Here is a 13,664-nt window from a genome sequence, read left to right as displayed (position 1 = left end):
TTTTTTTTTTTTTTTTTTTTTTAACATTACTGAATTAGAAATCTAGCTTTGCTCTGGCTGTGTGTTTTTATTGAGGTGTAAAGCATGTGTAAGCTGCTGAGCTGTGAATGTTACTGTTGTTCAAAGGCTACATTTCAGGCAACTTTCACAAAGCAGCACTTTCTCAGCCTGAAAATATTTACTCACACTAATCTGACTCACAGAAATCTTCTAGCATATTTTCAAGCAAAAAGAAAAAAAAGGCTCTTGTTATTTTTATGAAATTAATTACAGATTTTGGTGGGGGGAATCTAGTTTACAAATACTTTTCTTGGCAGCTGGTCCACTATTATTTTCTCTCTACAAAGAAGATTTTTTTTTGCCTGGCCCACAAGAGAGCATCACATACTTTGACTTAATTCAATCGGAATGAAGCTCAGGACTAAACAATAAACACTGCCAAAATGGTAATGCTTTGTGATGTTTTGTCCAGTTATTAAAAAATAATGGGGTAACATTTCCATTAAAACACTAAAGTTATTTTTTGTTAGCACAGTTAATTATTTATTTATTCTTCCATAGTCTAAAGTTTGCATGTCCTTTGAGGAAGCAGCTGCTGGTGGTACCATGTTAAGCCTTCCAAGCTCACAGGGTGTTAATACAGTGAGACACAGATTTGCTGTGTCTCTCCAGTCACTGGCCTGCTAAGGCAAGAGCCTGACCCAAACTCCTTTGAGAGTGTTTCATTTGCACAAGTTACTGCTTCATGTCAAGATGCTGAGTGACCTGGAGGTCATTGCTCTGGAACTGTAGACCACCATGGGTAGAAGGAACTTTAAATATTGTAGGTCTCATTGTGCTGATAACACTGGGAGTAGTCAACAACCCATCGGAGCTCCCAGAAAAGTCTAGATCAATATATTCTGTCAACTCTTCATGGCTTTTGTTACAGTTGAATTTTGTGACATGAAATAGTATCAATAAAATACAAAAATATTTTTACTAAGTTACATTTTAAAGATTATTGTAATGAGGATCTAAACAAACAAAAGGTATAAAATCCATTTAAAAAGAAATATAATTTTGTCAGTTGACTTTAGTTCTCTGAAAGGTAAGTCAATGTCCCATCAATTGAGCTGCTACGAACATGCTAACAAGAAGCCAAAAAGCATTTTACAAGTTGTAGTGGCTATGATAATAGCAATTTGTAATTAAAACATGCAAATGGCAAACAACTGATAATATTTAAGACATTAATTAAGTTCCCAGGAGTTGCAATACTATTTATACTTTCAATAAGACTTAATACATTTATATTTCATGCTTTCGTTTTTTAAAGTTCCTGTAGTATGGTTTCTCTATGAAATGTAAATAACTAGAATGAAAAAAAAACTATTTTAATGAGTAAGGATGATAAATTACATAATTCCATATGTGTGAGAACATGGCTTAGAACCAAACACACATCCATTCAAATAAGTGCACATAAAACTGCCGGAATCTGAATGAATTTAGTGTCACACCAACATCGTACTTCAGGATTTGCTGTTGTGCTATGGTTTATAAGATGTCGTTATTGTGGAAAACTGGGTCAAGGGTAATTGAGATCTTGGCTATTTTTGAAGTTTTCCATGAGTCTGTAATTAAGATAAAGCTTGGAAATATGAATAGCTGCTTCACTGTCCTAATTAAATATGTGTAAGCTATTGATAGTCAGAATTAAATATAAACATGCCCCTGATTCACATCCCTTTTCCTAAGTCTTGGAAATCCATACACTTTTCTCTTTCAAATATTCTCCACAGAAAGCTGATAAAAGCACATGGTATCAGGGGTCAATTCTATGCTGAAAACCCAATCTACCCATCCACCTCTGGTGTTCTGTTCAGACTTCATTTCATTAGATTGTTTTCACTAGAGCCCTGCATGATATCTAACTCTAAGTATGCTCTTGAGAAATGTTAGCTAGTAAAGAATAAAGCACAATAGAGTAGTATTTGGCTAGAAGTGGGTATGTATAGTGGAGAGTATTTACAGTCAGGTTAAGGGCTGAGAAAAGTGTGATAGTGGGGATCTTCTGGTGATCTCTCTTCTACAGTTTCTATGAACAAGCTTCCATTGGCCACAGCCTCAAGCTTGCTGAAGACAACCACCAAGCTACTATTAAGTGTAAAATGAGACTTCGTTTAATCCACCAATTTTTAACTCATCCACACTAACTCAATCAAATTGACCTGATATTTAGTTCTTTCCTTGTATGGTGAGTGGGGGGCAATGATTTTCTAGGTGTGCAAAAACTGAAGAAATGCAGACAAACCAAAAACTTCACAGTTTTGCCTGATGCGACCTATTGATCTCAATTTGGGTGAAGCTCGATCTCGTCAGAAGTTTTTCCAAATTAATGGCGTGTGTGTGTGTGTGTGTGTGTGTGTGTGTGTGTGTGTGTGTGTGTGTGTGTGTGTTTGACATTATGTGATTTCTTTTAAATCACTTCCAACTGCCTTCAGAGGGAGCTTTGTGCTCAGGTGATTCATTAATTCCCGTACCACTATAGAACTGGGGACAAAACTCATTTTGTATTATAGAAGTTCCTAGTGTGGTTCATTTTTCGGCTCCTCACTCCTCCCCTCTGCCTCCAAACACATTCCTCTTCCTCCCACCTCCACAGATATTTCAGAAGGTTCTGTGAGAAGTTCTCAGAGGCCCCATTGTGTAGTAACAAAGAACTCTGGCAGTGTGTCAGGTTCTGTCCTTGCCTGCCGTCCTAAGTAGCAGGACATCCTTATCCCAGGCCTGCTACTTGCTAAACACTTGGAACCTAAGTCACAGCTCATCATGGAAGTCAGACCTATTGGGTGGATATGTGGGCAGGTGCTGAAGAACTTCTCTGGAAGACGTATGACTAATCTTACTGTAAACTGGGATGTGGGCATGGGGACAACTGGGGACAAATCTCACGGGTTTCCCTGTATTCCCAGTTACCCAGGAGGTGGGCCCGTGTTCCATACTCCTGTGAATGTCACAGGCTGTTTCTGCTAACTTCTCCTTTTCTTAGTTGAGGGGATCCAGAAGGCAATCATGGACCTTGTAGATGAGTTTAAAGATGAACTCCCTAACATCCTAAGATTATCACAGTCTAATCAGGTAATGTGATTTATAATCTTCAAAAGGAAAACAAAATATGTGATTTTTTTGTAGCATACAAGTCATTAATGCTGAGATCTGTAAGGAAAGCTTAAGAAAATATAATTTTTCCTCAGAAAAATTAATTTCAAATTTTATTTAGTGGGGGGGATCCCTTGGGTAGAAAGAGAGATAAGCCAGAAAGTGAATGAGATAGAGCAACTAAGATGAAAGATAATCACTGGGTCATTGGATTAGAAATCGGAAAGTCTTTCCCAGCAGAAACTGACAATGAAGTTTACTTATGATTTGCTTAATGTAAAATTGGAAAAGCAGCTAGAAATACTTAGGTAAAATCTAAGGCAATTAAGTGAATACAAACACTTAACTGAGATAAACTAATACTGAAAGGTACACTGTGAGTATGTGTGTGTTAATGTGGAAAGAAAATACTGATGTCTACCCCTTTAAACAAAATACATACTTACTGTGTTTTTAAAGTCTCTGTTTCATAAGAGATTTGAAGGAGATAAAATTTTGGAATTGGAGGCAGAGGGATAGAGGAAATGCTGAAGATGTTTATGGTATAGAAAAGGCGCCATCTTATCTAACCTAATTATCCCAAGATTGCCTTTGATGTACGATACAGTGTAAAGTTACATGACACTGTAAAAGACAGACCTGTGGCAATGTCACATATCTTAGTCAAACCAGAAACTAAACAAAAAAGCACTCTGAGTAACATGGCAATCACGAAGTCTACGTGTTTCATTACGAAAGGTGTTGGGGCTGTCTTAGTCATGCCTCAAGATGAACAGCGTCAAACACTTACTATCACCTCTCTATTGCTTGCGACTGGGGGTGGGGGAAGTTCTGTGGAGAAGATAATGTGATCTCTGTCTGTGGGTTGAATCTAATGAAACAGGTTGTGGTGGTATAGTTAACAGGCATTATTAATTTAACTCAGACCCAGAATATGAAGATCATTGGATGTCATTCAACAAAGAGGCTGATCTTTGTCTTAATTATAACACAAACATATGACAGAGAAAATTTTCCGGATGGAAACGACACCTAATTTTTACTTTGAAAATAGTTCTTAGGGCTAGGGGGACAGTTCAGTGGATAAGATCGTTTGCTCTGCAAGCAAGAGTTTGCGTCCCCAATACTCACATAAAAACCAGGCATGTCTGCACGTGCCCTTAACCCTAGCATTGGAAGGTGGAGACAGGAAGATCCTGGGATCACACTGGCTAGTCAGCCTACCTGAAATGATGAGATCCAATGAAAGACCTGTCTCAAAATATAAGGTAGAAAATGATAAAAGACGACACAGGAAGCCCTCCTCTGGCCTCCCCATGGGCACATGCACATGAACTCAGATATGTGCATATGCCATACACACACACACACACACACACACACACACACACACACACACACACACACAGGAGAAAAAAAAGTAAAAGTGTTTCTCTAGTGATAATGTTTTCTTAATGGAGGCAGAATTTCTAGTAAGATTGTGTTATAAATGGTTGCCAAGAACATTGGGAGTATAAAGAATGGGTGTACTATTCAGTATATTATAAAGCTGACAATGTGAGATGACAAGACATGCAGTGGTTAAGGAAACATCTGCATTTCTTGAATGGCTGGAAGAATAATGACTATAAAAATATATAGAGTTCTATGCTGACAAGAAGAGTAAGATGGGATATAATAAAATTATTTTAATAGTCTCAATTTAAGGAACGTAACACATTGTGTTGAGCTGTAAATTGAAGCTACTTAGCTTATGATTCTGACTGCAGACTAACAAAGAAAATACACCTTCTCCATTTGGGGGTCTAGACTTGGAAAGAGAGTGATGTGAAGTGTGGGTTCCCAGATGAGCAGCTGTTGGGCAGCGCACAGGTTGATCAGCTGAGCAAGACAGACTAAGGCTTGAAAACTCAGAGGGAAGGCCAAATTCTGTAATTCCAGACCTTCAATTTATAGTCTAGTTGCCTCCTCTCTTGGTTCCCCTGGACTTTGTATAAAGTATTTTGAAATGCTGAAGACTTTTCTTGGCCATATTCTGGAGTTCTACAGGTGTCCAGTGGACCTAGGATATATAAATGCTTAAAAGTGGATGGTAGTGCAATAATTATTGAAAAAGCCTTAAGGGGAGTCCTAGAGGCCAGAGACATGTTGGAAATGCCCTGTTTCTTTTCCAAAATGTGCGTCCTCCATTGCCAAAACTAGAAACACTGAGATTTTGTTCAACTAAAAAAAATTGTAATTTCTTTATAACGCTTTCACCGGTCTCTCTCTTCTGGTACTGTATCCAATACCATGGTTTATATTCAGATATATGGCTGCTTTCTACCAAAAAGAGAGCTCTATCCTTTTCCCAACACCTTGAATTTATTTACTTAAGAGAATCGTAGGCCACTTAGGGAAGAACACAATGATAGCTTTTCGCCCATTTTGAGATCCATTGCTCTTTTTTCACCATTCACCTTGCTAACTTAGTTACACAAACCCATTCATGTGTGAGATGTACAAAGCAGAGACTGTGTGTAGAATGAGAGGAAACCTCATTAGAAAGTGCTTAACCCTACTTACCTCAGTACTTACCCACCCCCCACAACCTCCTTGCTCTGATGTTGTCTGGATTTGACAAGAATGTTTTCAACTTTCACAAAACATTGTTGATTAAGTTCCACAAATATTTAAAAAGGAAAGGGAGAGAAGATGGTGGGTCAGGGAGGTAAAGCCACAGTCTCCACAGGACTTGTTTCTACTTTGATTTCAAACGGACTTCAATATCAACTGAGTCAATGTAAGATGTGATCACAGGTTTTAACTGGATCTCTCTGTTTTATTTGCTGTTGAAATAATGAAAATAAGCAAAGCTGTAAGAAGGGAACTGTTTAGATGGCTAATCCACTAACCTAGAGAAGAGATGATGTATCTTATTTCAATAGACTAGACTAGGGGTGGGGGGAGGGGACTATTCTGGGACTATTCAAAGGAAGAATTGAGTAAGTTTACTGACAGGCTGTTTTGTAGGTGGAGGATAGGAAGTGCTGAGGTAATAGAAAAGTTAGTTCAGCGTTAGAACTGCTGACAACAGAAATGGGAAGGCCTGTGGGGGGCAGGAGCATGCGTTCAAATGAAGAAGGACGAATGGGGGATCCCAGAGCAGGGTTCCAGAACCATTTTACCGACTAAAGCAAAGCTTCCTTTGGTACGTGACCTTTGCGCCCCTGGGAGCTTGGGTGGACATTTACTTCCTGGCCTCTGGGAACTGCTCAGATGATGATGAGCAGTGTGCAAAGGAGCGTCCACAGTCACACTGGCAACCAGAGGCTTAGGCTAAGAGTCAAAGAGAAAACCAGCAGGACATCATGAAGTTCGCTTCATTTGGGGTCGATATTTAAACCCACACACATGGTTTGATAAAAAACAAACAAACCAACCGACCAACAATATAGCATAGGCAGTAGATAAAGAAGAAAAAGCCTGGAAGCTGAGAATGAAGAAACTTCTTTTATTTCCTATTAGAACTCGTTAAGAAACTTGCTGAAAGTAATAGTGCTTTGAAATCATCGCAAACATCTCAGTCCACCTGAGGAATGTAGGCAGCTGCTCCTCCAAGGCATCAGTTTCTTCACAGAGTGCAGGAGAGAACACACCTGTGCACATGTGCACACACACACACACACACACACACACACACCTGCGCATGCATACACACACACACACACACACACACACACGCACGCACGCACGCGCGCGCGCGCACACGTACCTTGGTTTGCTTTCTTTTTTATATCAGTTTCTTGCTGGGCAGGAAGCATCTTCTTGGGAAGGAGCCGGTTCCACGGTTTGTGGGAGGGAGGATGGAAGTGGTCCAGTGCATTGCACGGTTGGAAGTAACAAGTCCCTGAAAATTATATGGGAAAGTGTTTGTTTGTTGGTTGATTTGTTTCTGTTCTGTTTTATTTTAAAGACAGCATTTTAAAAGGCATGTGAATTGTAACAACTAAGCTTAGGGTGAAACAAGGACCATAGTCGTGAAGACAGAGGGACAGCCAGGATTTCATGATGACAGCTAAATATGCCCTTGTTACAATACGGGCTTGCATGAAATAATATCGTTTTCAACAAATGTTCATGTTTTGATCAACCTAAATTATGTAAGCCCTGCATGAGATCTGAGGTGACCAAATTATCAATAATAATTAACCTTATTTTTATACAAAGACAAAAAAGCAAGAAAAAAATGTAGAAGGGGAGTTGGACAGATTGATTTGTCTGGTGGAATGAACCAGTATGCTTGATACAAACAGATCTGCAAGCCACGGTCCAGTGAAGAACCTGGGCCTGATAGCACAAGCCTGTAATCCCAGCACTCAGGAGGCCGAGGAAGGAGGGTCTGGACTTGGAGCCCAGGTAGAATTTGAGGCTAGTTTGGCTTAGACAACAAGACTGTGTCTCAGAACAATCAGAAGAAAGTCAAAGATCCTGTAGATTCATTTAGAAAATAAGAAGAGGAGTCTGCAGAAGTAACGTTATCATTTCACAGCTGCCAACATGGCAGATTCCCCAAACACTGATCACTTGAACAAGGAGACAAAGTTGACAAGGTGGAAGTTCACATGCCCCGTGCCCGTTTGCCCTGGCAATGTGGCTGACTACTCTTATAATTACAGCGAGGGAGAGCGTAGACAAATGGCAGTCACAAATGAACAAACAGTGCCAAGTCCACCTGGAGGAAGAGCTGGGGAGGCCAGCATGGCAGTCACACGGGTCACGTGGCTGCTGGGGCTTCAGCGCTGCAGGCACTGAGCTTCCCTTGGCTGTCCTTCGACCACAACCAGGGGAGAGAACGATATCAAGTGACAGCCTTCGCGTTGTTCTGATCACTCTGCCTTTAGATTGCTTTCCTTGGTGTGGCTTGGGAGGGTGACAGTTTCAGCAGTCCAGGTGGCACTATATACTGCTACTGCTGCCTGAGAGACTGAGAAGCCCCCAGGGGCTACTGAACTTTTCAGAAAAGTTAACAGAACAAACTACATCAGGACACAAAACGACAAAAATGCATCCTCACGGGTGGGCTAGAACAGCTTCTGGCTGTCTCCAGGGGAAAATGCTGAGCCGTAAGAAAAATACTGAAATCTGGTGATGTATATTTACTTTTAAAGTAAATATACAAAATATTAGCTCTTAGGCAAAAACATGATGTTCATGGCAGGCAAAAAAATAACCAATTAAATTTAACAGGTATTTTGTCTGTATATATTTAGGTTTAACAAAACATTACAGATTCCAAAGTTGCTAATCTGTAGCCAATGCCTAACTAATATTTTTTCCTAAGGATGGCCAGATGACCCCCAATTACTTAAATTAATGATGAAACTCTGCCGGTCTGTTGACTGGAATGCAGCTTAACCACACTCTATGCAGTTTCTCTGTGGTAAACTACTCAGGAGAGCACAGAAGAAACCACATGTTACATGTTTTGATAATGCTACTGTTTTGCTGGAAATTACTAGAATTTCTGAAGTTTTGAGATGTATGGTTTTCTTAAGCTTCTTGACTGGCATATAGGACGTTTGTTTTAATTTCCTTTATATATACTCTAGCTCATGAATAAAACTCTTAAAGCAAACTTGTAAAACTATTTGTAATGGTTTTAAATCAGTACTATTGCTTGAATATTTCATATATTAAGTAATGTTTGGATAATAATTATTGTTTAGAGTGGAGCCTGGAGGTACAGGGCTGTAGTCCAGCTATGCAGGAGAATGAGGCAGTATGATTGCAAGTCCAAGGCCTGATTGGGCTACAGAATGAGTTCACATACAACCTGCACTACCTAGTGAGACCTTGTCTAAGAATAAAAAAGAAAAAGAGAGCTAAGACATAGCTCAGTGGTAAAGCATTTGCCTAGCATGTACAAGACCCTGGATTAAAAAAGGAAAGAAGAAAGGAGGGAAGGAGGGAGGGAAGGAGGGAGGGAAGGGAGGAAGGAAGGGAGGGAGGGAGAAAGGAAGGAAGAGAGGGAAGGAAAGAGGGAAGAAGGGAGGGAAGGAAGGATCTTGTCTATTTTTTAAAGTAGCCTCTAAAATCAAGGTAAAAATACCATAGACCACCAGGCATAGTAGCACATGCCTTTAATCTCAGCACTCAAGGTGAGTGGTGATGGGTAGATCTCTGTGAGTTCAAGGCCAACCTGGTCTACATAGAAAATTCAATACCAACCAGTGTGACACAGGAGGACACAGTGAGACCCTGTTTCAAAACACAAGCAAACAAAAAACCCATAAACCCAGAAAGAAATGAAACAATTATATCTTTTGATTAATTTAGTTCTTGATATTTATTCTAAGGAAAAATTAATGTGTTCAAATGAAAGCTTTAATTAGGGGTGTCAGTGAATTGTACAGGGTGTATTTATTGGGCTGAGTAAATTTAAGATGTCATGTACAGCATAGTTGTATACTCAGTTTCTGCTACAAGTATATGCTATTAATGTATCAGAGACTCATATATCAGATTCTTCTCAAAGGTTATTTTTTTCAGAAAAAAGATCCAGTACAGAAAACCTCCAAGGTCAGAATGGCTCTAGCTTTAGCCCAGATCAACCGAGGAACATTAATTCAAGGATTAAACAGCATATCCAGCTCTTCCAAATCAGTGGCCAAACTTCTGCAGCCACAGCTGGCGTATAGACTCTTAGAACTGAGGCACATCTCTCACCGGCTGCTGAGAGAGGTGAATGCACCGAGTCAACCTCTGTACAGCATGCAGGCAAGTGGTGTTGCGTTTACATGAGCTGTAGAGCCTTTCTAAAGATGCGTAACTGACCAAGTGTTGACAATGAATGACTGTTGAGTGCTCAGCCCTAAGTGGGACGTCTCCATCACCATCTCAAGGCTCAGGGAACATTATGGAAGGAGTGGTGGTGTGAGGGCCAGAAGATTGGAAGAGATGCTGTGAAACTCCTTCTTCGGGACATAACATGGCTGCTCACCCCTGAGCTCACAGCAGCAGTGGCTACCTGCACAAGGCTGAGCCCACTGATACCCCTTCACCAATAGGGAAGGATTCATAAGGTATAAGCTGTTAATGAGAGGAGGGGGAGCCATTTTTCTTGAGTGATACAGGCACAGGTAAATTGCTCCAACCCTATGCTCATACAAATACCCCAATTAAAGTAGTGGGCTGCCCCTTCCCCCAAAAAGGCATGAAAGTAGGAGGGGGCTGGTTGGGGAAAAGAAGGTGTCAGAGAGAGAGAGAGAGAGAGGAGAGAGAGAGAGAGAGAGAGAAAGAGAGAGAGAGAGGAGAGAAAAATGGGGATTATGATCAAAATACATTATATTGCACAGAATTTTGAAAGAATAAACATGTTAAAACTTCCTTAATTTAAAAATAAAACTATAATGAATTTGGGGTCCTTCATGTAAAACAGATAAAGTTGGAAAAGAAGAATGAATATAGAACAGTTTCTAGTTTAAATCTGGAGGGGTGGATAATGTGTACTCTTTCCACCTTATTATTTGAGCTGTATAAAACTTTCCATTTCAGACAGTTCAAGGAAAACATAAGCATGCAAATTGACTATTTGTGTCAAACCTAAGGGGAATTCTATAATGATTTTTCAAAGTGGTTGTGCTTTGCTCTGCCCTCCCAGAACATTGCTATGTTTCTAAACTAAACTTTGGTGTGCTAGTTGGGTGTACTCAGCAATAAAATCACTCAGGTATACCTACTAATATTTCTGTGTATTTCTAATTATATTTTCTGCATGGCTTCATGGAGCTTCTGTTATTTCTTGTTTTTTTTATTGTTTGTTTGTTTGTTTTTGAGACAGGGTTTCTCTGTGTAGCTTTGCGCCTTTCCTGGAACTCACTTGGTAGCCCAGGCTGGCCTCGAACTCACAGAGATCTGCCTGGCTCTGCCTCCTGAGTGCTGGGATTAAAGGCGTGTGCCACCAATGCCCAGCTCCTCTGTTATTTCTTGTTAAGGGAAGTAACTACTAAAACTTTTCAGGCCTGATTTTTTTTTTTAAACTTTATGACACAGAACTCTGGATACTTCAATCTGGATTAGATTCAAACACCTGAACTTGTTCTGTAGGAGACTCAGGGTCTTTCACGACCAGCATCTCAACCTCAGGGGCATTGGCTTGAACACCTGGGCTGAGAGGAGAGGAAACCATGTTCAAACTGGGTTAAACCAAAAGAGAAGACTTTTAGTTCATACAAACAGCCCAGCGTTAAGATTCCAGACACGTGCATTGATAATGAAGCAATGGCCTACCTCTTTTTCTTGCCAGTCTTCATTTTGTTCTATATCCATTCGACTCTTAGACTATCTAATATGACTTGTAACTGTCTGGGGGGTCTCCATCCTCTGAAGATCAAGTAATTACAACAGAAAATCAAGTCCCGAGTCAGTGTTCCTTGGGTTCACTGGTGGAGGATGGTGTACACCCAGTGCTTGCCTTTAAATCAGGGAAGTGGGCTGCATCGGTTGGCCTGAGAAGGTTCCCTGATTCATCCCCAGAGTTGGGGTTGGAGCCCTGTGCAGACCATATGGCCTGAAAGTAGAGTGGGGAGAGCAGGTCCTCAAGAAGGGTGGATGCTAGATGGCCAGAATCAACAAACATTCCATCATGGAGCAGTCTATTATTAATTAAAGGCTTTTACATTAAAAAAATCAGATTCTTTAATTATTTATCACCTGAGAACAGAATTTATAAAAGGTTTCCTTGTGATGCTTAATATCTAAGAATATAAAAAATGTTCTGCATTTGCTAACCAATGGATTCTTAAATATTCCGAGCCTTGTTTCTTATCTTTATAACATTGAAGAAGAGCTGAATATCATCTTAATTCCCTCTGAAATGCCCTTTGAAAGTTAATGCTCTGCCTTACCATTCCTTCTCTGAATTTTGTCAAAACCATAGGCTTGAAAAGGGATTTATTTATTTTTTAATCTATAAATGTTTTGCCTGCATGTATGTCTGTGTATCATGTGTGTGCCCGGTGTCCATGAAGGCCAGAAGAGATCATCAGATGCTCTGAAACTGGAGTTACAAACAATTGTGGTCCTGGGACACCACAGTGACCGTTACAGCTGCCATGTAGGTGATGGTATTCAAACCCGGGTCCTTTGGAAGAGCAGCCATTGTACTTATTCAACAGCTAAGCCACCTTTCCAGTCCCCAAACCATGGTATTTATAGAGGTGTAAAATGTCTTCTGAAGAATATTTCTGAAGTATTTCCTACCAATCGTTTTATCATATTTGTTGTGATTTTTTTTCTAGTTTTTCTACTAAAGCAAAGCTGCAAAAGAGCTGACATTTTACATTGTGTTTAAGCCAACAGGTTTTCCTGCTCTAGAGCCGAGTGTCTCATGCTTGTGTGCACACGTGCACGCACGAACACACACACACAGAGGGAGAGAGAAAGAATACACAGAGAGAGAGAGAGAAGGGGGGGGAGAGAGCACACATGCACAGAGAACACACACACAGAGTGTACAGAGAGGGAGAGCACACACGCATGCACGCACACACAGAACACACACACACAGAGTGTACACAGAGAGAGAGAGAGACAGAGATAGAGAGAGAGACAGAGACAGAGAGAGAGAACGAGCTCATGTCAGGGACATAGACTGTTATTCACAGAAGAAGTATCAGCCAGAGCAATGTCCTATTGGTTCCCTCCTTTTCATTCAATCAGATGCCACAGTGAGGGCTCTTTGTTAATTGTGCATATTTAATGTTGTACCAAGGAGAGAGGAACCTTGAAATGAAGAAACAGAGCCTTTTTCAGGGACATTGAAACACCCGCCCAGCTTCTCTTCTAAGGGGTGGGGTGTCCATTACCCTGGAATGTGTCTGCAGAAGAAAAAGGAGAGGGTATTATCTTGGGTGCCCCTGACATATGTAGGGATTCATCTCTAGTTCTCTCCACAGGAATGCACTTGCTGTAGCTCCTAAAGCTATTTGATATGCAAACATGTCCCTTGCTCAGAAGAAACAGTTTGTGCAGGAATATGAGAAATCCATGGAGAATAATCTCCCTGTACTCATAAAAAGTTAGTGGCATAAAAATTTTGTCTTTGCATTCCAGCTAACGTGTGTGAGCATGTGTGCGTGTGTGTGCATGTGTGTATCCACTAATGAGAACAACAAAAACAAAACAAAAAAACCAATCCTCCCCCCCAAAAAACCCACAATGTATTTGCCTTTTGCCTTGTCTGACAATGCAGTTCTGAGATCCATATCTAGCTCATCTGCACTAACTCACTCTCGAAACGCGTTTTGGGGCTGAGTGGCTGGTCCAAGGCTGACCTGCTGCCATTGTCTTCTTTGACATTGATTTACAGTCAGCACACAGAAAAGATTTCTCCTTCTGGGGTCTGTCTAATGATGTAACTTTAAATAAGTTTACCAGTGAAGTAGTTCAAAACACAGAAGTAATTTAGCAGAAGTCCCACATGACCATAAGTGAGTCTTAATGCCTTTCATATGGCCCGCAGAATGCCCTCCATAAAA

At 40.5% G+C, this 13,664-nt stretch overlaps 2 protein-coding genes across 8 annotated transcripts in view; one reads left to right on the top strand and one right to left on the bottom strand.

Annotated features, from left to right (window-relative positions):
• The first annotated feature begins 28 nt into the window (after positions 1-28).
• Spata9 (spermatogenesis associated 9) overlaps positions 29-13,664 on the top strand; it is a 29,118-nt gene continuing 15,482 nt past the window's right edge. The window contains exons 1-3 of the mRNA XM_052743733.1: positions 29-2,875; positions 3,035-3,123; positions 9,676-9,903. Coding sequence (XP_052599693.1) covers positions 2,815-2,875; positions 3,035-3,123; positions 9,676-9,903 — 378 coding nt within the window. The 5' untranslated portion in view covers positions 29-2,814. The remainder of the gene's footprint in view (positions 2,876-3,034; positions 3,124-9,675; positions 9,904-13,664) is intronic.
• Rfesd (Rieske Fe-S domain containing) overlaps positions 6,899-13,664 on the bottom strand; it is a 36,011-nt gene continuing 29,245 nt past the window's right edge. For all 7 annotated transcript variants that reach the window (XR_008219667.1, XM_052743727.1, XM_052743729.1 and 4 more), the window contains one exon: positions 6,899-7,033. Coding sequence is in view for 6 of the 7 variants with exons in the window: in XM_052743728.1 (XP_052599688.1) it covers positions 6,917-7,033 (117 nt within the window). In the remaining variant the exon portion in view is untranslated. The remainder of the gene's footprint in view (positions 7,034-13,664) is intronic.

This window comes from Peromyscus californicus, unplaced genomic scaffold (genome assembly GCF_007827085.1).
Source record: "Peromyscus californicus insignis strain IS unplaced genomic scaffold, ASM782708v3 Scaffold_18__1_contigs__length_77618521, whole genome shotgun sequence".
In the NCBI taxonomy this organism is placed as follows: domain Eukaryota; kingdom Metazoa; phylum Chordata; class Mammalia; order Rodentia; family Cricetidae; genus Peromyscus; species Peromyscus californicus.
This window is presented reverse-complemented; position numbering and strand designations above follow the sequence as displayed.